General features: G+C 42.4%; 1 protein-coding gene across 1 annotated transcript in view; it reads right to left on the reverse strand.

Annotated features, from left to right (window-relative positions):
* INSR (insulin receptor) overlaps positions 1-25716 on the reverse strand; it is a 56493-nt gene that overhangs the window by 26981 nt on the left and 3796 nt on the right. Inside the window, exon 2 of the mRNA XM_074808462.1 lies at positions 21284-21835. Within this exon, the coding sequence (XP_074664563.1) occupies positions 21284-21835 (552 nt within the window). The remainder of the gene's footprint in view (positions 1-21283; positions 21836-25716) is intronic.

The raw sequence follows: 25716 nt of genomic DNA on the forward strand, positions 1-25716 counted from the left end.
ATTTGTGCAAGCTGGAGGGTGCGTGCTGGCGGCACAAGTCACAGCGTTCATCACTGGTGCTTCCTGCAAAAGGGTATTTTCCGGAGGCTGTTTCGTGCTTAGGAACTACTCAGTTTAAAATATTCACAAGACAACATTTGTTTCTCAAGGAGCAAGTGGAGCAGACAGGTAATCTGGAAGAGTTTGCCCTCATGCAAAACACCCAGTGACACATGGCACCTATTTAACATTATACCACACAATATATTTTTTTTAATTTGTTATGGAAACTAATCTTCAAAGCCCTAAGCTTATTCACATATTTTGAACTCAGCTGCAAATATTCACAGGGCAGAAACAGTTTAAATTCTCAACTCTAACGGTTTCTAGAAGATACAATTAAACTATTTTTAAACTGTTCTTAACGTTTCTCTTTTTCCTGTTCTATGAGCTTTTGATGTCTAAAAGACAGCTTGAAGAAGCAAAGCAGCCAAGGCAACATCTTTTTTTCCATTAAGCATTCAAGACCAGAAATTGTCAATCACTATTTTGTGCAAATCCTCATTACACAAGATCCTGAATAGATGCTGTCCTGACATTATCAAAGCATGCATGCTAGAAAGCACCCAAAAATCACGTAGAAACCTCTCCAGCATACCTTCACTTCCACTTCTTATAACTATTACCACAGTATCCAGGTTATGTGACTCCGGATGGGTCAGATGGTTTTTTTGTTTGGGTTTTTTTTGCTGCCACGTTACGCTTTCACTGCAGGACAACACTGAATAGGTTTGTGCTGACCAAGTGCACCTCATTACCCCTTCGTCATCGAGGTTTGCAGACTCCAATATTGTCACTGGCCCATGTAGATCTGCCTCTTCGCAATGAGATGGCACTTTTGGGAGCTGTGGCACGGTCAGGTACAAACCGAGGAGGCACAGGGTATGGTTAGACACGGCACCTGCGCAGCCCCAGCCTCTGGGTAATGCTGCGGGACTGCTGGACAACGTGGTGCCTCCCTCTCAGCACAGGGAAAAAACTCAATTCTCTTCATTCCTCGGAGAAGAGGAGAAAGTCAAAAGGGAACTTCCAAAATCCTAGTTAGAGACAAGGGAACAGCTATTTTGGGGTAGGGGGAGAAGCCACCCCATCGTACCACAAAAGGTGCTGCGGGAAAAAGTGCTTCAGCACCAGCACCAAAGCAAAGCTGCTAATCACAGCCATGAAACCTCTTCATCACATCTTTAAGAACAGGACTTTTAAATTCCCTGTCCCAGAGATGACAAACAGCATAACGCTTAACTAATCTGCCCTGGATGGGGGAGAAACAGAGCCGACACAGAGGTTCAAACCTGTTGTTCCAGGGGTGAATAAATATTTAACTAGCTAGCTAGAGAGGCTCCAAAGACTTAGGAAACAATGCATTTTACAAACCTTTCTGATTATAGATTCAAACTGACATTTCTTCATGCTGCTGAGGCCCAGCTGGGGGGGACAAAAGGCAGCAGAGTCAGCGCAAAGGAATTTCTACCTCTGTGGATCGCTCCCGTCGTTTCACCACTTCCCTGTGCTTCAGGTGGAAACAAAACACACTGATACTGTAAACACACTCCTGAGCCAACAACAGGTAACCAGGAGATACATATTTAACAGGGAAGCCAATTAAACATTAAGCTGTTCAGCTAATAAACACAGTTTGTCTGAATATTGAAGTATGATTAAAAACATTTGTGTTAGGTCTTGTTTCTTGCTTTCTGCTAACACAACAATAGCAGTGAATTGTCAGAAAAAAAGGAAAAAAAAAAGATAAAAATCACTCAGAGTAAGTTTTGCTGTTCCTTTGGGATCCTCTGCCACTGGATGGGTTTAAAAAGCAATGTCCTGGGTGAGCTGAATTGAGGATTCAAACGTGTGGGTATGATAAGAGGTACACAGCTCATTAGGAGGAAATTCTAAACCACTGTATGAACGTCAAGATGCTGTGTATATACTGTACAGGGACAGATGTTCCCACATGGTTTTGGGACCAATTTGTCATGAATCAACATGATCTTTCTACCGTGCAATAACAAGCCCCATCCATGTGACCATGTGGGTCAGCAGAGGCAGCCCAGGCCACCACGGGTCCTCTGGGCCAGCCGGGGCCATCAGCCGTGTCCCATACAAGCCGCTCCTCCCGGCCACCAGACGAGCCAGCGACAAGGAGCAAACTCTCTTTGCACCGTCAGGTCCTTTTTCATGAATTACACAAGCTGTATTTTGATTACAGACAAGGCAATTAGGAGGCTCCAGATCCAACGAAGTCCAGGACAGAAAACAACTGCGGCAGGAGAACCGCCCTCAACCTCAGCCAATGCATTTGCTGCCTGCACAGGGAGGCATCCAACCGCTCCGCTATCTGCACAAGGCAAACACGCCTTAACCCCTTGCCAGCCACCCGAAACGGGGCTCCCCAAACAAGCCCTCGCCTCCCACCGCTCGCACGGGCGGCCACGCCACTCTCTGCCCACGAGTTGCAAAACTCATTAGGCTAACGCAATTTAACCGGCTATTGCGGGGTTTTTCTCACGGCGAGTGTTTAACTCATGAGGCGTATTTATATCCAGGAGAAAAAAGTAGGAGGAAGCCAGTACGAACCCGGCATTGACACAGCTTCAAATGGCTTGTTTTGGCCACGATCCGTATCGCTCAATGCCAGAGCTTAGGTTCGTGTAATGTTATATGACGTGCACACGCGTATAATTCAAAGTCAGGGTGCCACAGAAACACTATCAGAGAGCTCTGCATTGCCCTGTGTTTTTTTTTTTTCCTCCTACTGTAAATGGCTGCAATATCTGTCATAGAAATTTATCCCTGAATAGTCTTGCGCACACACACACAATCATACTCGAGTTACAGTTGCAGTGGGAACTGTAATTTAATTTCCTCACTGTATAGTCGCGATAATGACCTCCGTAGAAATGGGTTCTTGCGGTTCTAAACAAAAACAAAACCAACAAGGAAAAAAAAAGGAAACCCAAGGACTAATCGCCCACGGCAGTAACTCCTCTGAGTGTGTGTTGCAAGCATGTGATCTTAATTTAGCACTACAGAGTCTGTGCTTGTTTCCTGAATTTCTGCAAGTGCTGAGCGGCATCACTGCTCTTTGAAATCCGTATGAATCTCACCTCCTTATAAAATTATGTATTAAATCATGTTATATGTACACAGCATTTTGTACTTGATCACTTTTCCTCAAGATTAACTCATTCTTTTCCTTTCAAGAAGACTCCAAATTCAGTAAGCCGTTACAGAGCTCTGTAACAAACTTTTTATCCCTAAAACAATTTTCTTTTTTTTTTTTTACGCATGATCATCTATTTTATTTTGAGCATTTATTTGATCTGAATACATCAAGATGACAACTAATCAGAGTGCATTAATGTATCACAAGGTTGAAAAGAGCTATTAAAAATTACATAAAAGTTTCCAGTGAAGACTAGGTATAAATCTAAAGCTCCATAGCAGAGTGGGTTGACAGAGGGTTGCTGCAAGAAAAACAGTGTGTTGCCAATCCCTCTGCACTGTGGCTTACGTCCTTCAATTATTTCCTCATGTCACCAAGACCAGAGAGACAGAAACATAAACCCTAAACCCCACCAGCGGCAGCTCTTGGTCTGCACAGGGCAAACTGCTCCCAGGGCACTGTGACGGCAGTAACGTGCCTGGGAAGAACAAGGTTATAGAGGTCCACTGGCCTCTAAGAGCACGATGACTTTTGATCGCCTCGGTGACTAACAACAGTAGCTCTCCCACACCTTCAATCTACAAAATAAATGGAGAAACTAGAACAGAACAGAAAATAAGAGGTTAACATGCTTCTACAAAAAGACTGCCAGCAATGCCTGACACCGGCTGTAGTTATCAAGCAAAATTCAGGAACTATCACAAGACGTTCAAGCAAACTTTATGTCACTTACTCACAGCGCTCAACTGGTCTAACAGCATTTATCCCTCTCTCTTCCCCAACACCAAGGAACAACCCTCCCAGAACGCATCAGCTCAAATGCTGTTATCCACACACAGGATTTCAGTTCTTAGCACCAACTCGGGAAGGAGCAAATGCCAAATAAACTCAAGGTTTTACAATCAGCACTAAAATTAAAGTGTTATTTATAAAATAAGATACTACAGTACATAATGCCATGACCCCACTGAACTGTGAGCTGGGAACATTAGGAGGTCCATATTTACACAGGAACAGATAAAATTAACTGCACGTGCCTCCCTTACCATAGACAGTGACTTCCAAACACAACACAATGTTACTAAAATGTAAAGGAAACTTCCTATTGACATTTCACAGGACAACATTACAAATCTTATCTCACCTATCAGCAAGGATAAGAAAAAACTTGTTTTGCCTCCCAACCCTTTCATAAGTTACGTGCTCATCTGGAGCTACGGGGAACGTCTCAAATATTCCAGACCAGGACTGGTGCCATTTGCAGACCCCGTGTGTTCAGCAGCTTCCCGTAAGGCGTCCTCCCAGCCAAGAACAGCCGCCACAGCTAAAACCAACGGAGATGCTGGTAGTGTTGCACGGACCTGCTAGGATCAGCAAACGAGTTGAGAAAAGATAAAAGGGTTTGGAGCTGTGTGCCACCTTGTCCAGTCACGATAATGGAGGATATGGAGGTCTGTGAAAGAAGTTGTTGAATGGAGATAGAGGGAAAAGGTTGAGCTCTGTTGCTAATAGAGGAAAAGAGCTGATAAAGGGAGACCTCTCTAGAAATGCTGTCTCTTCCATGCCAACCTTCTGCTCTTTAGAATGTGGAGTAATCTATTATCTTCTGCACTACAACTGATGGTGAAGGATTTCTCTGGAAAGAAGAGAAATTTACTCATATGTGAATTATGCCGAGGAATACAGAAAACTTACTAAGAGGAACTCATACATACAGGCATACATATGTATACACACACATACTTTTATTGATATAATATTTATATAAGTCATCTTAATATGATGAAGCCTGGACGAAGTCATCAACTGCAATGGATCCCCAATGCCTTTGGTCACTCGCTCTTTATCTTCTTAAGAAGTTACAACCTTTGCAAATGAGGTTCTCCAGCCACCACACCAAGGACACAGCGCACTACCTGTGCCTGGGTGTACAAAGCGCCGGATAACTTCAGATTCGGTGGCTCACCTCCGTGGCTGGAGTTAGCCAGACAGCCCAACTATTGCCCCTTATTTTCAGGGATAGGACTTCTTGGACTACAAACCTCAGCTCTGAAAGTCCCTCACCTTCTACCATTGAGCCTCCAGGACAGGCTCTCAATTCACAAATCACATAACAACACCTTTCTGTTTCTCTCCCTTGAAGGTTTGCACTCCTGCTCTCCTCTGTCACCCCAACTACTTACACGGAGAAGTGGATGTTTCCCACTGGAGTATGGCTAATATTGTCCAGATAGAATAAAGATCAAAGAAACATTTTCCTTTCATGCATTTTAAGCAGTGCACATGGTGTTTACACGACGGCAGCAAGTCCCTTATGAACTGAACTTACAGAACAAAGCATCTCTCTCTGATGAGAGCTAGGGGGTAAAGCTGGGAAAAAAAAAAACAAAACCCAAACAAAAAACAAACCTCAAAACTATGTCTGTTTTCATTGTCCTAGTTCCTTTCAGTCAAGCTGATTCCCCAAGCAGGTAAAAACAACTTGCAGAAATCTGGCTAAACTGTTGGCAATCAAGCTCCAAATACCAAAACATGGAGTTTGATTTGAAAACACAGCAGCACTGTTCAAGGCGGAACAAGTGTCACAAAGTGCACACAAGGAGAGCGACGAGAAGCTGTAAATACTTACCTAGTGTCTACAACACCGCTGTTGTGCCGTTCTCTGGCAAGCAGAGCATCCTTGTACTTTGTGTTCAAAATTACATGGGAGCTCAGCGCTGCATAAGGGATCAGAAATAACCACCAACCTCTGCTTGCTTGCTTGTTTTTCTTTAGTATGCAAGCTCCAAAATTGACACTACATCCTCAGGCAAAACCTGGAGTCCTCAGCCAGTTATCACTAAGTGTAATGCCCCGTGCAAATTGATACTAACTCCAGGCTTTGCTACTGTCAGGGCCTTGGACGGCTTGTAATTGAAGAAGATTAAGAAGCCACCACACCTACTCCTACCCCTCAGGTACCTGTGGATTGTGAGGCCAGAAGCTTTGGAGCTTCAGCCCTTCTGACAGTAATTTGCTGAAGAGCCACTCAGTGAAATCTGTCTCCCTGTAAAAAGGAGCAGAAATGTTCAGGGTACCTAACCTCCAGGGAACATGGAGATTTGTAAGGAGTAGTTAAAGCCATTTGGACATCAGCCACCTCACATTGTACTTGATTCTGTACATTGGAACAGAGAATTTGTCATTTAGGCCAAGACCAGAATTTTTAAAGTTAATTTGGGGAATTTTTCTGTAAAGCTTTGCACATAATTTTACCCACAGCTACGAGGGTGCCTTTTTGTTGTTATGGTTTGTTAAATTTCAATCCTTATTACAACCTAAGGATTTGTTTTTATCATTCAACAGTTGACACACCACCTGGGAGCCTCATGAAAGCTTCACGTTAATATTTAACTATATATTACTCTTTCCGATGTACAGCATCTCGCAAACATCCCTGTTCACTTTAACCTACTCCCGTCAAACCTGCCCACTCACATCGCAGAAGACCCAAGAGAATCACAGTGAAGTGGTCCAGGCAGCTGCAGATGTCCTAAAAACAAGTGTAATTGCATGTGAAGTCTCTGTCCGTACTGTATTTTGAATACAGGTCTCTGCTCTCTGAACCAGCAGGATGTGACCCACCTCCCTCTCAGCCAGGTGACCGGATCAGCACAGTGCTGGGGGCTTCTCATCAGACCAATTTATTTCTTCATCAGCAGCATGGACTGACCAAAACATGAAGTCAGCAGCTTAGTGCTGAACGAGAGAAGATGCTGCATCAGGACAAGCCAGAAGAGAAGGACAGGAATTGGTATCTGCCCTACTGAGAAACAAATGGAGATACGCTCCATCCGGGGCACACGGGGAAGCGCTTCAGTGTATGGTGATGGTTTAAGAACAAGGTCTATCTAATTTTTTCCAAACACAGGTCTAAGACAAGCAATTACTTTTACCTACAAACCTTGTGCTGAAAATGAGGAGCGACACGATCAAAGCATGAGGCGAAACGTATAACCTTTGCTTTCTGCAAAGATAAGAGAGGGGTAAGATTGCTTTCCTCAAGGCCACAGAGAAGGATGTTGTAGTAAACAAGGCACAAAAGAATGAAAGCTAAGTTGACACATTCAGCTACATGGGGGTAAGGAAGATTCCATTTTAGCTATGTGGAAAGAAGCGTAAAATGTAACCCGGACACACAAAATAAGTGCAAATCTACACCAAAAAGGACATGCAGCTTACAGCAAATAGGAAAGCGGAGCTGTCCATAACTGAGGAAGGTAATGAAATGGGCGGAAGTATAAGATTAACCACAAGGAGATTAAGCTGATAACTAACGATCTACACAGAAATGTCAGACAGAGGTTAAGATTTTAATCTGGACAGATTTCACGGCACAGTCATGAATTGTAAACACAGATACTGAAATTGAATTTGTGTTTGTGGATGACGATACTGAAAAGAAGCAGAGAAAGAAGGAACATAGTTTCTTCCAGATTCTCCCCTCTGCCTCACCTCCCGGAGAGGATGAGGAGAGAAAGGTAAAGTATCACCTGAAGGCCAGCTGCGCAAAGAAATACCTGGAGGATTAATTTTCCTGTGAAGCAGAGCTAACTGGCTCTACCAACCAGATTTTTTTTTTTTTTCCTTAAGTTACCAGGATGCATAAACTGTTTTATAGCGCATGGGCATTTAGCATGCTGCCCAAATCCACGCCAGACACGGAACGGCTGCGGTGGGAACCTGATCACAATGCCGGTCTCTGTCCCACTGCAGCCACTCCAAGGGTAAAGGGTTTCGCTCCGTGCCAAGAGAGGCTGACTGCCGGAGACAGCAGCAGAGGGAAGGCGACTCCAGGTCTCGAGCAGCTTCTCCAAGCAGGCAGCACCCTTGGAAGAAGTGCTGCTGGTCAGCTGCCGGCTCCCCAACAAAACCCGAGGCTGGCAGCAGGAAACCTGGCAGGAATCACACCCGAGCAGCTACAGCCCATGCCAGCAGCCCGCGCACGAAAGGATTCACCAAAGGGCTAACGCATGCCTCCCTCTGTTACCAGATTTATTTCCCACGTAGATACATCCAAAACTAAATATCGTGAAGCATGTCTTCCAGTAATTTAACACGTGTCATGGTTTTCCCTGAACCTATAATAATTTTTTTCCAAATCATATTTGAACTGTGGAAAGGAGAAATGCATGCAGTATCTCATTACTAGGCATACTGGTATCAAATGTATAGATTATATACACACACACATTGTCTCAACTCCTCTAGTAATTTTGGCCTCATCAGCTCACGACCACTAATTTATATACCCTTCTCTCTTTGCCCAAAGCTGTAAGTATGCCCTCCACAGTTTATTTCCAGGTATAAGAATTTACTTAGCAGTACTGAAATAGATACTGTTTGCTTGCAGTCCCACAGCCAAGCAGTTGAGACCTCTCTATGAAATGTATTTTTATTTACTACTTGCCCTCGTCGTCTTCATCATACCAGCAACGCCCATTTTCAACTACTTCAATGTATAATAACACGTGACCCCACATAAACTATCCAACTCGGCTCCAGTCAGATATATATTTGCTTAATGGCTTCTCATTACAAACATACTGATCCCTATTGTTTTTGAACTATAGGATGTGTGCCATGCCACATCACTCTGCCTCTCTAATCAAAGTGCCAAATGGGAAATGATAAAAATGACCAAAAAGCCACACAAATACAACCCTAAGGAAAAACAAATGGCTATAGATTAGTACAAACCCCATTAACTACATTGCACAAGCCACCCTTAGAGGCTATTAATCTATTTCTCCCTGTAAATTATGCAAGAGAAAGTTGTAATCTGAAGGAATTTAATCCCAAACTAGTTGTGCCATCCCAACAAGGACAGGCCAACAAGGGAACTGAATCTTCTGAAGTTCCATTAAACTCAGGGGAGCTCTCGATTCTCAATCTTTCTTCCACAACAGTTAATGGCTTTAACTGTCAATTGTCAGAATTGTGAAAATTCTGTTTTATTTCATGCCTCTGCTGTGGTAAGCTCTTCAAATAAAACTGACCGTCACTGAAGTCACTTTGGTCAATAATAAGGAAGTACAGTAGTAGCAAAAGTCTCATTATCCACCCGTTAAACTACACTCGGCCATCGAGAGAAACAGGATTTGCTTACACAACACAAACTGTGCAGGCGTGCGCCACGGTTGCTAAAAAGCTTCAGCTTCTTGGATGTTTATCAGCACAGGAGTCAAGATACGGTCTAATCACCAGTCGCCATCAGCATTGTCCATTTCAGAGCAATTAAGACTATTCAGAGCTGGTCTAACTGATACCGTGGCGTGAGCCGCAACACCTGCTGATCCCTAAATGGGGTGATTATTCTGTGTGGGGGGGAAACTTATGGAAATACCCTTACAATGGAGAAGAGTCCTCTGGCAAAAAAAAGAATTTACACAAACTAGCGTTATCCGGAAAGAAAAAGAGATGAGACTCTCTTCTATGTGAAACCTGAAGCCGTATCAGTTTCTCCAGAGACAAAGAGTCTTTTTCTTAAGGAAATTATGGAGGTTTTGGATCTCAGCACAGAGCTGCCATTACTGAAAGCAATCTTCATCTGGAAGGGAGATGAAGTTTTCAAGACGCCGCCCAATCCATTCACCTGTCCAAGGCCAGGTCAAATATTTTACCTGAGACATTTCTGACAGTTGTTTGCCTAAACCCATCTTAAAGTTAAATTCTGCCTCGAGGCGCTTCCTGCGTTCACCATCTGAAGTTTATCGAAGTCCAGCTCGTCAGCAGGTCGCTCTGATCAGCTCCACGTTACAGACAACCACCAAGGCACAGAGAGGGGCACAGAACCACCCACGAGGCCAGTGGCAGGGCTGAGATCAGTGGCATCCAAGCCCACACCCAGCACGCGATCCTCTGCAAAATACTGAGTAGGAAGCGAAAGACTTGACCGTTTGTTGCTGAGTCCTGCTCAGCCTCCTTCAGTATCAAAGCAAGGCTCGTATCTGAAACCGTGCCACTTCCAATTAGGCCTTGGGTGGATGGATGTATCACCGCTGTGGTTAGTCACTGGCAAATCTGAGCACCGAGAGACCTAAAGTGTGTTTGAAAAACACAATCTGGAGTTCTTTTTGTTATCACAGATTAGAGCATGTGGAAAAACAACACGCTCTTCCCCGGTGCTGATCAACAAGAACCGTCATGCAGCAACTCCTCCTCTCGCCAACAGAGCCATGCAAAACACGAGGACGTTTTTCTTATCACACCCACCAAATTCACCCACTATACAGGCTCAAAAAGAGAATATTTTATATTCCCTGGAACAAAAACTGATGCTTGATGCAGATACCTAGTTCTAACAGACTTGCAGACTAGTTTTGTGGACTAGAAACTTGATACCTAAGCACTGAAAGAGCAGCCAAACACCACACAAATTATTTAAGCAGGGCTGGAGATAAGGTTATTGGGAGTGTGGAAGAGAAGCCTATGGAAAAGGTAATCTACACACCACATTTCTTTTGCTCGTTTAATAATTGTATAAACCTGCCGATGAGGTGAGAAGTTGTTTCAGATAAAGCACCAGTTTCCACATAAATGCTTTTTTCACTAAGTCTCCAGGTAAGAGTGCTACTGCACGTTATGCTTTCCCTTCTGCCAGAAACACAGAGCGTACAGATTTCCCGAGCCTAAAATCCACAGAATTGAATGAACAGAGAAACAGTTTATTGAGCTTTAAAGGCTTCGCTTCAAATACAGTTTTAAAACAAAAGCCTTATTCCTTTAAGCCGTGTTAAGGCTCCACTGGGCGAGACTTTCAGACAGTCAGACATCACACTGAGGAGCTCCATTTCCTCTCTGGCTTTTGGGAGCTTTTGAGGGGTACTTACAAGGGAAGTCTTGGACTCATTCATGCCGAACTGAAGCTGTGTAAACACATCCAGTGCAATCAGCCTTACTTCAGAAAGATGACATTCAGAAAAGACCGAAGACCAGAAAAAACAAGTCCTATTCATTTTATTAAATCATCGCTGCTACGTTTTCACCACCCATAAAATCTAATTGGTTTGTCTTTGCAGCAAATAAAAACATTTGCCCGCTACTCAAAGTTTAATGAATATTTTCATTGCTCATGAAGTATTAAAAACCTTGCAGTGTTGTAATGCAACATAGATGCCTAATGAAGTTTAAAATGGTAACAGAAAAATGCTCAGTTATCCCATGATGTCGCTGAATTGCACGTGCCTTATGCTGAGGAAACCCAATACACCAGTAAAGCTTTCCTGCATCATTCCTAAGATTTTCTAATCGTGTCTTTAACAGCGCAGCAGGGTTCAAGCCCATCATCAAGTGCATTCTTTATGTACTTTCTCAACCATAAAAAGCTGCCGATATGACAGAGTTTTAGTGTGATGTCTGAAGTTTCTGTGTGAGAGATTTCCAGATGCTCAGCTCAGTGCAATAGCTGGAACTTGATTTTTTTTTTTTTTTGCCGCAGGTTGCTTAGTAAAATCTCAGCTACTATTTTCAGATATTTCAGAACAAACAGCTCGGAAGCTAACAGCACCTTACTCACATTATCAAAAGCGAAGCTGTCAAGTTCAGCAGCTCTCCCACAGACACCACATCATCCTCCTCTTGAACACACAGTATCAGACTTGGTCCTCTTCACATCAACAGGGGAAAAAATCAGCCAGCATACCGCCAACCCTGGATTGTGTCATGCAAACTGCCTTGCAGTTTTGCCACATGAGAACGTTACATCTCAGCACTTGGCAGGGAAGGTGCATCTGTTCCTGCGTCTCTGCAACACTGCGTAGAGTCCAACCTCTCCCTCACCGTACGCACGGCTCCTTCGCTGTGACTGCTGCCCCTGCCCACAGGTATTAAAGCCTTACATTGCAATAATGCCGTGTGCTGTTAATATAATTAAGCCCCCACAGCCACAAAACCAGAGAAAACAGAAAAAAAAAAAAAAAAAAAAAGAGTTGGAAATTATGGCTACACAACTCCGAGCCGTGCCTGCTCCCTCGCCCTATAAATCTTCCCTTCCTTACAATCCAGCAGCCTTTATTTTAATGAACAAATTGAGACCAACTGCCTCCCTCCCTGCCCCAGACAATTCCTTTTTTAAAAACCACTAGGTGAGGAATCATGCTTAGGGGTCAGGCTAAAGTGGACTGAGAAGCACAAAGAACCAGAAAGCCAGCAACCTGCTGCTCAGTCTGCAGGTATTTTCTCTGATCTCTGACAAGCTTGCTACCTAAGTTGCCTCAACTCTGTGCATTGACTTAAAAAACATCGGTCTTTCCCTGTAACTTGAGCTCAGGCTCAGCTCATCATGTCAGGGCCCTGAAATTCCAGCGTGGCCACATACCAGTGGCAGCAGTTCTGTAGGAGCCCCAAGTTCCAATATTTAAAGGGTGGCTACAGAGCAGATGGAGACTCCCTTTCTACAAGGAGTCACGTGGGAAAAACGAGGGGTAATGGGTGCAAGTTACTCCTGGGGAGATTCCAGTTGGGCGGAAGAGGAGAATTTTTCACAATGAGAACAGTCAGCCACTGGAATAATCTCGCCAGGGAAGTGCTGGATTCTCCAACATTGGACACTTTAAAGATTCAGCTGGACAGGGTGCTGGGCCATCTTGTCCAGACCGTGCTTTTGCCAAGAAAGGTTGAGCCAGATGATCCTTGAGGTCCCCTCCCACCTGGGAGTCTATGGTTCTAAGCGACCAGCAATAAGATCTGTACATCTCCAGAAGCCTTCAAATTCCGCAGAAAACAAAAGACTGGAGTAGTTCTACAAACAGATTAATGAAATTCCCCTTCCCCAACTAAAAAGACCTTGCAAATTTTACAATCTTCATCAGACCAATCTTGCTAAATACCCATCACCCTCATTAAACTTGCATATGAACAAGGGTCACAACACTTAACAGCTCAACTGTCCGGCACCTGCCAGTGCTTCAGTGACTACAGTGCGGGAGCTGCTGTCTGCAAAAGCTGAAACTGCCTGATTACAATTACAACAGAGCAGTATTTCTTGACATCCTTGAAAGAGGGCACCTCTAACCTGATACACAAGATTAAAATCACATTTATTTTTCTGGAGTGCATCGAAGTGATGCCAGCAAAACCACATACACCCCAAGTTCTTTAAAGTTATGTAGAAGAAAATTAATCCCAGTATTCTGCTGAATGCTATTCTAACTGGACTTTCTTTCCAACTCTTTTGTGGGATTTCCTTCAAAACATCTTCCTCAGAGCCTCCAACCTCTCAAGGTGTCCAGGGGGCAGCCTCTGGTCAGGTAAATAAAAAAGTGCATTCTCAAATTAAGGAACTCACACTGAGGGTACTGAGCTAGAAGCTCCTTGTTAGTACAGAGCATCCTCTCACCCTGCCTCTGTCCTTCTCCTCGATAACAATTCTGACCCTATTTTGAAGAAGGGAGAAGGAAATTTCACATTAGAAAACTTTTGGGACATGAACAGGTGCCGAGCGTCCTGCCCTGCTTTTTCAGTTCATTTAAATACAGATTCACAAGGACGCCAGACTCAAATGAAAACCTTATACATAAACCCTATATAAACCTTTTATATATAGCCAACCTTTAAGCACTACACAGAGCCAAAGTGAATTCTCTGTTTGTTTTAAATGTCATGAGCCCAAATAAAAGCAACGCTGACGACCCTCAAACAATGTCAGCCCAGCCAGCACAGTGCTGCCCCGGTACCCTCATCTAAAAAAATCTAGCTGAAGGCGATGAACGCACACAGCTGTAATCTCCAGTATTTCCGTGAGCGAGCCGCACACTCACGCAATGCCAGCCGCAAACTTTGGATCAAAGCAGCAACTGAAATCACTACAGGCACGTCCCAAGCAGCTCAGCCCCTGCCAGACCATCCCAGTCACTACCCCCACAACCTCCCCCTACCCAACCTATTTTTTTTTTTTTTTCAGCTAACCAACAGCCCTAATTAAGCAGCATAAACATCCCAGCAAGTTCATTCACATCCCTCCAATAGGAACTAGCACACAATTATAGGATATAATTGGGAAGCATGATCATTGAACTTTTAACCAGCTATTGTTACAGACTGAGAGAAGGGTTAGTGTTGCTTCCTCCAGGACACAGTTGGTTATTCACCAGCTCTGTAATTAATCAAAAGCTCCTGAAATCCTCAACCTTTCAGTTAGAAACAATCTCTGCACTGGTCACACCTGGGGTTTTTTGACCTTTTTTGTGTTTTGTTTTCTGGTGCTTTTTTTTTTTTTTTTTTTTTTAACCACAGAATTTATTTACCGAGGCAATCCCTGTCAAATCCAATTCCTGATAGAGAAAGATGTTTCGGAGAGTTTTGCCAAGTGACATATTTCAGTTGGTCTTCTCGCACACACTGAATACACGTCTTTGTACGGACTCGATGGTTCACAATCCCTTCAAAGCCTTCCACAACAAAGATTTCCAGTTCCTTCATCATAAAATGGAAGAATGCTATACTATCATACACAGCTTACATTTATTTTGCTCTGTTTGCCTAGATCTGGGAAGGGACATCAGAATTGCGTTTGATTTAGAATACTTTTAAAATGAATTGAAATTTTTAAGATTTAAAATACAGAATCACTGTTCTGCGTTCATTAAGGAGGGGTGAAGGGAGGAAAACATACAGGATATATAAGCTGGCCAGTTCCTTTATCTTCACTTACGGCATCAAAGCACCCCCACCATTCAGCAGGATTCGCTCTGAATGAAACAAGTCTCCTCCTCCCCGAGCAAACACATCACACCAGGTGCACCATCTGCAGCTCTCCCATTCATGCATTACTAACACAGGTTGCTCAATATTTTTTTTTTACATTTTTTTTTTTTTTTTTTTACATTCTGTGACTTCCCATTTCTACATCCATGCCCCGACAAGAGCATTTTCCAACAAATGTGTCTGCCAAGTGTGGTCAGTCTTCTATATTTTATCTAACAAGGGGTAGTGCAGGTTCCCTTGTTTAAGCAAATAAGGTAACTTGGAACTGTTCTTGAAGTGGGAAAAATAAGTATTGTACCTGAAGTACCCTTGGCACACCACCCTTGGAAATCACAAGCAGTCAACGTCACTACTGAAAATCAAGAAGAGATTTTAAAACATCTTCCAGTAACTTTAGTGCTGAACCACTGCATGTGAAGTGTTAAACTCCACTCAGCCTCCTCAACAGCCCAGACACTGACTTAAATAACAAGTGTTTAGGGGAAGGGGCTAAGGTTGAAAGAATTAAACTCAGACCAAACAAGATGAAAACTTTTCCAATTTTCACCATATCAGCAGCAAAATGCCCCATTCTCCTTTTTAACTAATCAAAAAACTTTGCCTTGACATCTGTACAGAAATTATCTGTATGTATGTATAGATATCACAGAATCACAGAATCCCAGGTTGGAAGAGGCCTCAAGAATCATCTGGTCCAACCCTTCTTGGCAAAAGCACGGTCTAGACAAGACCATGATAAGATATCTTAGCCATTAAGATATCTTAACTTTGGGGAGAATTCTCTGTATTTACTGCTTATTAACTGTTGGATGAGCCAGGAATTAGTTCTTATTCAAATGCTCCAGATCAGACAGTGGCTTCTGCCTGAAGTGCTGGTCGGGAACTGGGGCGGGGGAAGAAAATCTTCAACCCCCCTACATTTAAGTAAAGGTGCAGCAGTAAACATAAATGTGGTGAGACCACAGGAGCTGTGTGCACGGGGATTGCTCAGCAAGTTGACACTGTAAGTATTGAAATCCTAGATTTGTGTCACCCCAGGTTGGTGGAGAAATGCCTAAGTAGATGCTTCTTCACAGCCTCAAGTTTTGTTTGGTGTTTTTAAAGTAAGTAGTAGACTCTTAAATAGCCATTTGTAAGGAGTGATTGTTTCCACCCCTTTTCCCCCAATTCTGGGCTGTATCACACCACCAAGCACCATAAATCTCTTAACTACTCTTAATAAGCTGAAGTGAATTAGTTTAGGATGTCTAGCCGTTTGCAAGCATCACAATAGCCCCAACCACAAGCACTACACGCACTCAATAAAGCTGTCGCTTGGCAAGGTTCAGAACAGACACCCCAGTGAGATTATCGGGTGTCAACTTCCATCTGGCATTTGTCAGAGCCAGGGGAAAAAAAAAAAAAGGCAGTTCTTATCAGATCTCCAAATAAAAGGAGCACTTCCACTTCATGTGGTAGCAACTGGAAAAATTTCTTTTGTGTTTGAAGCTTTAAAAATATCTTGCCCTTGAAGTCTGTTCAGTGCTTCGAGACCCCTTTCCCATAGAAAGGTAATAAAACTAAGCTTATGGTTACAGAAATTCCCAGCACATAAAAATTACAGGAAGTTGTTGCTAAGTAATATTTCCACCTAAGTAAACATCACAAAACGTTTCCCACACACACCTCTGAACTTTGTTATTCAAACCTGCCTTGAAGATGTTCATAGTTGCAGAATTTCTTTTGGCACCATCTCTTCAGAAGCCCTCGGTGCTATTTCACAGCAGTTGAAAGACATTTCAGGCTGAGCAATGTTTTTCTCAGTGCTTTGTTGTGTTGCTGGTACTAGGAAACAAAGCAAGCTATTAAAGCTACTCTTGAGTTCCTCACCTGTCCCAGAATCTTCCCTGGATAAATCACGGGAAAATTAAAGAGAGATTCTGTTGTATCCCTTGTCTCCAGACCTGTTTCCCCAACATAATTAAAAAATCTGGACAAACATGATTATTTTCATAAAGGACCTTTCTTTAGCAGCTCCTTTGCACATCAGTTACTCCAGACTGTCATCCCTTCTAACAGCTGTTTTACCTCCTCTTCAATTGGCCCGAGTGGTTTCATATACTTTCCACTTTTCATGAGGTTAATATTGTGCAACAAATTCTAGATTGCACTAATTGAGAGATGCAACTTTTGTTTTTATCACATAAAGCAAGATAATAGATTGAATTAAGAGTCTATCTACCAACCTGAAATGGCCCACACTCTTAATAACTCAAATTTCCTGGTAGCGTCAAGTCCCAAGATCAAGAAGATAACAGACTCCTACAAAGGTTTCATTCAGGGTGAATAGGAGAACTTGAATTTCATCATATCCTCTAAGGAACAAAGCCTATATTTCAGATATCCATCTTTATATTCCAGGAATGCAGCCCTTCAGTATTCACCAAGGGACTGTCTGATATTGCAGATCATTTTCCTGGTCGTTTTTATTTGGCCATTCCACTTTTCCTTCCTATTACCTTACTCCACCTCCAGATGACCCAATATGCAAGTAAAAGGCTGAACCCTCCTTTATAATTAGACTGTCAAAAACATCAGACTGCTTCAAATTATGTATGGACAGAGAAGACTGCAAAGAGAATTGGCAGGAAATCCTATTTCAGAGGGAATTGTTCCTTCCGCAAGCGGAGTGACAGACATATAGCATTTTTATTACATTAAAAAAAAAACATGTGGAAAAAAATGCAAAATATGAAAATCATGTTTGGCAGATCTAGACTGAGGTCTAGGACGTGGCATTTCCAGCATTTCTGTTGTCTGCATTCTTCAGCAAAGACACTCTCTGCATGAACTCGCTGCACCGAACCAAGAACTACGTTTTTACGGCAATAAAACTATGTATGTATGTAAAAAAAATAAAGCCTTATAAAAATGTGGGCTGAAAAGGTACAAAACCTCCAGAACAGGAACAGCAGTTGGCTGCCATAAACAGCATAAGGCTAGACCCAAATTCCAAACAGACTACATATTTCCCTCCCTTCCTACCCAAAATATAACATGAGTTGGCCTTAATTGAACCGACTTGCTTTTCACACCAACACAAGTCATTTAGAAAAAAGACAAGAAAACTTTCAGGAAACACATCCCGACCCATCTCAATCTATGCTATATCCACCTACACATCTTTGCACTCAGACACAGATTCCTCAATACTGCAACTGTTTTTTCAAAGCGTGCAGCTGCCCACAAATCATTTCAGTTCCTCCCAACTGGTTTCGTCCACAACCTTAGCTCTAACGTCTGTAAAAAGATCCTTTACTTTGTTGTCTTGAACATGTTATCACCAACTGAAAAAATTTCTGGGCTGGAGTTATAGCTGCAAAGATGATTCAGAGACTTGGATGTGTGCCTCAGAGATAATTATATGCTGTAACTGAAAGTTAGTTTTGGAGTTAACTGGGATATCTGTGCTGATTAAAATAAAGAAATATCAAAGACACACGATCAATATGAGACGTGGCAGGGATAACGTGAAGGAAGCCACTGCAGGAAGCAGGCAGGGGAAGCTCAAGGACTGGTGTTTAAGAGATGGGGGACACCCAGGGACCCCACACCAACCCCAACCGTTACCATCTCCCTTCCCACTCACACGAGACCTTTCTGTGACATCTTTCAGCCTTCCCACATGTGCTTTCTCAAAATTCTTGCCCATCTCCTGTTTTCTCCAGTGAGACTCAAAGCTTAGCAGGCTGGAAAAGCCCGACAGCTTGGGACTTGTCTCTGTCAATTGACACACACTCTGTAACATCAAAACAATCATTATTTACATATTCTTTAAGGATTTTTTTTTGGTAGACAAAACAGCAAACAATATATCCTGGCCCACAGTCCCAGGGCAGCAGCGCTATCAGATCAGACAGCAACAACTTCCCATCCAGAGACTCAAAACAGAAAATAGCAAACAGGAGATTCTACACCAAGTTCTGTAAAACAAACCAGGGGTACAACTAACCTGCGTTAAAACGAACAACACACAAAACCAAACCTCCCCCAGAAAAATTATACTGAAATTGCTACATTTCATTCCAGCACTGCTTAAAAGCCAAAGAGCAAATGTAAAAGAGAATACACTTAAAACCAGAGAGATGGGAAACTTCAGCACAGAATTAGCTGCTGAAGATTCCCAGATAAGCTGCAAAAATGCAGAGGGAAAGGTTTCATGACATTCATACCCTCGGTTCTGGGAGTTACTATGAGGCTCTTCAGGCTGAGGAAAGCCCAAGTACAATTCGCACAAGCGCTTAATAATCTTGACAAAACAATTACACATGCTAAGGATACGTTATGGCTGGCGCAAGAACAGAGAACAGAGCAAACAAGAGATGAACAGGTTCACTAAATAAATGTCACTTAATCTCTACCAGAGTTACTAGTGTGCATCTGTGTTGAAAGTCTAAAGACTACTCAAAAAGGTCTAAAAGACCTCTCAAGCTGTTACAATAACTCAAGAGGCATACAGGCAGGTGTCACAAGGCACAATATAATACAGATAGCAGCTTGCTGAGAACACCAGCTACCAATAAATAAAAGTACAAATCTTAACATTCAAAACAAAGATAAGCGTGGCTTGTTAAGTGTTTTGGAAATGCATACCAATTACAGCCAAAATATGTAGGAGCATTGCTTCTCTACATCTTCTACAAGGAACACAGAAAACCAGATGGGAGCATCTATAATTACTCTAGAAATCATTTTCAAATTCAAATTTCAGTTTCAAGTCAAATGGACTTGCAAGCTTGGCTTCCTTAGGTAGCTAAGAGAGCGTGTGATACTGCACGGGTACCCTCCAGTGAATTTACCTGAATTTATATGAGAGGCTCAGGAGCTGAGATTTCTTCCCCAGTGGTAAAAATATTACATTCCTACAGGTTTCATGGAAATAGGCAGTCATATAAAGGAGAGAAACCATGCATTCCAGCCTGCTGCAGCACAGCCCCAGAAAATTCACAGGAACGAGGGACATTATGAGTGGTCTAGCCACAGAAAAAGTTTCAGTTAGATCTTTAACCTGATGAAATAGTGGAAAACATGAAACTCAAATGTATAAGGAGCCAGGTTTCAGTGCTGCTGAACCATATATCAGAAGAGTTTACAAACTAAAATGCCTTATAACCTTATTTTTCATTTTAAAAAAGGAACACACATAGACGTTTGCATCTTCTTGCTCATACCCTGTTATTCTGGCGACAAAAACAACCACCTTCTTTAAAAGGAAGCTAGACGATTTTGGGGTGAGGAGTAGCAGAGGGGAAACCACATTAATTTCATTAGTTTATGCATACTGGTAGGAATTCCTCCTCAAATTTGGCACTTAGCACTCTGAGTTGCCCTTTAAAGCTTGGCAAGAAATTCTCTCCAGCCCGCAAGTTTCCTAATTTCATCTTAGGACACACTGCTTCATTTGGATGCACGACCTCCAGAAAGACAGACGACTCTAAATGTGTCAGTTTTACCTCAATTCACTTTGCTCCCTGTCAGTCAGATTTAACATCAATCAAAGTAAATACATAATTAAAACTAAAGGTCAGTTCCAAGTTTGGAAAAAACAAATCTGTACAAAATTAAAAGCAACGCTAATACAGTTTAACAACTGGAGTTCAGGGGTTGCAACAGCAGCTGAATTTCTGAACAGAGCATCACCCCTGAACCAAACCCCAGGCTCAAAGCCCAGTTATTTCACCCTCCCCAGGACTCCTGCTACGGGCAACCCCCACCCAGGTCCTCTCTTCTCCTCCTCCTTTTCCCTTCAGGTCTGACTTGGCTTCCAGCTTCTTGCTCTGTGCAAACGTTGCTCACTCATCCACAGACCTCACACTTTCTTACAGCAGTAATGTTTCAGTAAAAATGTAATTGCACCTTTACAGAGTTGAATTTATTCCGTAAGACTTTTCTCCCCTGTTCTGTTTCTTGCCTGCTGCAGCCTTTCAGTCAATCTGGACTTTTAATCCCCTACCCAAACCCCACCAAGAGATACTAATACCACTTTAAATATTATAAAAGATACCAGATACACTCACAGCCCATTAAACTTGTGAGCTCTAGGCAGTCCCCAACTTTCCAAAGAAACCAAAACACAACATTCTCGGATAAGTTATTCACACAGGTGAAAGAGCTGCTAAAACAGCCCCATCCCATAGGTCCGCTCTTCACCTGACGTTAATTTTGAGCCTTGCTTTTAGGAAGCTGTGCTTAAAGGTAGCAGGTTAATTGGCACCTATTAGCCCTCCAATAGATCTGACAGGTTAAAAACTGACAGCAAAACCACAGTTGACGTGTATCACTCCCCAGACTCACCTCTCTGACAGCGGTCGTGGGTCCAGCAGCGTTCAATGAAAATGCCATTTATCACAGTAGGTGGGCAGTTGCTCTTCCCTTTCACAGTTCCTGGACACACATCTCCACACTCTTCTTTGTCATCCTTGTTGGCCACGATGTAATTATCTTCTACAGAATCTAAAATCCTTGACCAGTCAATCGTGGACAAGTAACATAATTCATTGTTCTTCTCAATCCGCACAGCGCCTCGAGTAATGTTCATCAGGTTATAGAGGCCGATCTCCTTCAGGTGAACCATCTCAAAAATGACCAGCGCGTAGTTAAAAAACAGGTGAGTGCCTCGAATCACAGTGAGGTTGGGGAAAAGTCCCTTTAAACTCTCCAGGCCATACACACGAAAAAGAAGCAAGTAGTCTGTAATCATCGTCAGTTTAGGAAAGCTGAGCTCACGGAAATCTTCAGGCTTGGTTTTAAACATCAGCAATATTTGCAAGTGGCCCTCAATCACAGTGCAGTTCTCAAGCATGTTCAGCCGGGTCAGATTGTTGCGAATGTCCATGCTTCTGCAAACTGGAAGGCAAAGAACAATGTTATTTGTTTATTTAAGAAAAGGTAATTGTTTTAGTTTTCTAAATACACAGTTTTGTCCAACTGCACTGTAATGTAGAGCTACACTCAGAATTCACGACCAGGTCCTTTTCAGCAAAGCCTGCTTCAAGTGTTAAGAAATATACTGTGGGGAACATTCCCTGGTATAGGATTACAAAATACGACTGAAGGGGTATTTCATAATTTTTTTCTGCCATCTTGAGTTTCTGGATGTTACCTCTATCACGACGGCAGTTGTAACACCAGTTCTTAGACGTCATTTGGCGTTTACAAAAGTAAGAGATGTCCATGCAACAGAGTCTGTTTTCTTTAGATAGTTGCCAGCGGCACACCTACCTCATCTCAGGTTGTGCAATTAATGCCAGGGGATTAGAGGAAGTAATTTAGAATGGTTGTGGGGAGGGAAAGATTGGAAAAGAATAATGGCTAGGAAATGGTAGTGCTTCAGAAGAGAGCAGAAAAACCTGGACATACACACAAGCACGAGTACAGCCCACACTCTTGCCCAGACTTTGCTGACAGGAGTAATTCACTACACCAGTAATTTTTGCCCTAAGCATTCTTTTCAGATTAGGTGTTTGGGCTTTTTTGTTATTATTTGCTCAAGGTTGCGAATCTCCCTGCCTTGACTACCTGGACAGTTTATTTAGTAGAACCAGTAACCCAAAGACCTGGCAAAGTGAACAATTACATGAAGCATAAATTAGAAGGTAAACAGAATAATATGAATCCAGGCACCAGCAAAAGGAAAATATGGAAAGCAAAACGTTTGAATAGGGAGGTGGGTTTCTTAACTCTAAGCAAGGTAAGAAGTCAAGAAGGAAATTCAGCGCACCATGCCTGTACAGCACGACAGAAGCCCCGGTGATAACCCTTTTCAAACTAAACTTCATAGAAATACACAGCTGGACCTTGATGTTCAGGGGGGAAGCCTGTGGACAGGCAAACCTGCTTGGCAATACAACGCTGCAAAACAACCGTTCCTCTGTCCTGTTCAGGGGGATTCTTTTTTAACGATTATTTTTTTTAAGACCGCATCCACTTTAGGGAGTCTCTCTTTTGCCTACAGCTGAGACAGCCCCCTCCCCCCCAAGAATTAAAAGCACAGGATCTTTACTCTTTTTGTCACTGTATGTAAAGCTCACCAACTATAAAAATACCACGCCAGAGCTTCAAGAAATCACCCAGCAATAATCAGGCCTTACAAAATTGATGTAGAGACAGATGTTTAATAGTTACAATTGTCTGACTCCTCATGGTTTTACACAGACCACTGCTGTGTGGGTTAAAAATAAATTCTATGCAAACGTCTTAATGATTATTCAAAAATTTGCTTCACTGCAATAAAAAAAAATAAATCTGGCAACGCTAATATAGCATTTGAAGCAATGTTATTGCCCAATGGGATTTTTTGGCACTATATCCAAGTCGTTTCATAAATTGCTTTCTGGAAGAAAAAGCTAATGCACACAGTGCCTCAAAGATCAAGGATGTACTTTTAAAAAGTGGGAAAGGAAATCTGATGACCAACTAGCAGCAACCTCTTTGCCCCACGAAAAACTGCAGCCAAACTGGAAGTAAGGCAGAAAGCTGTCCTGCTGCACATCCCAACCGTGTGCTAAAAGAACTGGGAGAGCAACAGATTAAGTACTCTAAATATTTAATTTTAAATAATTAAGATAGGTATTTCCAAGGAAGCAAGTGTGTGACAGGGCAGGCTAGTGGTTTCTTCATGAAAGGAGAAACAACAGAAGGGCAAAACTCAAACACTGAAATTCAATGTACAAGACATCAGTGCAGCTAAAGCTAGCTGATAAATGCAAAATCCAACATCCTGCTTATTTACTGCTTGCTGAGCACACGGGCCAAACGCAGCAGGCTAAGGTGGTACCCACGGCCAACGGCCAGATCACAGGATAAAGTACTACCTCGAGTAACCTGAACGGGCACAGCTGACCTCAAGGAAAGGTCAAAAAATACAGCTCAACTCTACAGACTAAGAATTACTTTCGAGAGTAAAAGCTCTAGGCTTTTATTGTGGCTTAAGGCCACAAAATGCATCTATACACTCAGCATAATTATCTGAGTCTTTCATCATTTGGACTAGAATTAGGTAAATCACTGGAAATTGGCCACAAGCTGGCCCCCAGACAACCCCTTAATCCACAGAGCTACCCCTGCTCCAAGACCACAGCTAAAAAGAGGCAGGTGAAGCTTGGGAGTAAACAGCAAAGCATCTTGAAGTATTAAATAATCATATAAATCTACCAGAGCTGGAAGTACACATCCACAGTCCACCAGTTGTTTGCATTTTAGAAATATTTTTGTGTTTTTCACCAGCTCTCATACAGAATGCATTATTTGTCATTAGTGCTGCCAGCACAGACCAAACAGGAGGTTCTACACATCCTGGCAAACCAGGATGTGACCCGAGTTATTCAAACTCTGCTGCTTTCAAAGCTCAGCAACAGCAACGTAATAAACTGGCACATTGTCTGCTGGGCTCAAGGGGTCCCAGTCCTGGGGGCTCCTGCACGAGGCCTCTTCACAGAAGGCAACGGCAGATGCCAACGTCAGCCTGGTACAGAGACTCAGGAGAAATTTAAAGCAAATTAGGTTTTTTTTTTCTGAAATAAACAACTGAATAAAAGGCTAATATAATTGTAAATGTACAAAGATTAAAAGGGTTTACACAGATTTTTTCCACAGTTAGAGAAAATTACACTTAAGATTATTTTTCATGTTCTACTTTTTAGTTTTTAAGTGATGAATACCACCACAGTATCTGAGCTTCTTTTTTTAACCACCTCAAGGATCAAGGAGAAGAATAAGGAGTTAAGAATATCTGAAAGAAAATATGCTTTTTTTGTTGGAGGGGTCTCAATCTTTTCATGCTTTTGAGTTCTGTTCAGCAGTTTGTATCTTCTGTTCATGCAGAAGCTGCTTAAGTCACCCCATAAATTTATTGTTACCAAGACAACAAGAAGCAGTTTTAAGCAAAGCAATAAGTGGTTTTCCACAACTTCTCTTGGTAGTATTTCTTCTGCAGGGGCAGGGGAATTAATCAGCAATTCAGTATGAAGGCTGCGCAGGTTTGATCCCAGAAGGAGAGCAAAGTTGAGCAGTCAATTATAATGCAGACAACCTGGTCTCAAAAACACACATAAATCAGCTTTCACAAAAATAAAAATCTCAAATTGATTCTCCAGGAGTAGGCCCAAAGCTATTGCTGGTCAAACTACTGGCAAAATCTCTACTAAACATAAATTCCCAAATTTCAGCAGACACAGGCTCCATGTCCAGCAGCACAGCATTACGCTGCCAGAGAGGAAACACTCCTCCAGCCCTAGTTACCAAGCGATTCAGAGTAACTTAAAAAAACCCAAAACATCATTATACACGTTTCATCAGACCCCCAAGAAAAAAAGTTGCAAGGCTTGCTTTTTAAAAACAAACAAACAAACAAATCCCAAGATGCCAAAGCCTCTTGAACGAACTAGTTTGGTAACAACCTTGAAGTACTGAATGAAGAAACTAGATCTGATGTCAGAGGTTGGTTTTCAAGACTGAGTCTAACCAGGGGAATAGCTGGAACTTAAGCCTTGTTTATAGTAAACTATGTGGATACCAAACCTTAATGATTCACTGCGTCAGAGCTCTGGCCCTTTAACCATCAAGAAAGGCCAGAATAACGCAGCACTGCACAGAAAGCTCACAAACCATTTAAGATATTAGTTAATCCTGCATTTTTATAGTGTTCGCCGTGTACTTGAATAAGCAAATTATTTAAGAAAAATTACACTCACTTTGGTCAAGTCAAAAGCTTTGCGATTCTATGTAAG

This window comes from Strix aluco, chromosome 29 (genome assembly GCF_031877795.1).
Source record: "Strix aluco isolate bStrAlu1 chromosome 29, bStrAlu1.hap1, whole genome shotgun sequence".
Lineage (NCBI taxonomy): Eukaryota > Metazoa > Chordata > Aves > Strigiformes > Strigidae > Strix > Strix aluco.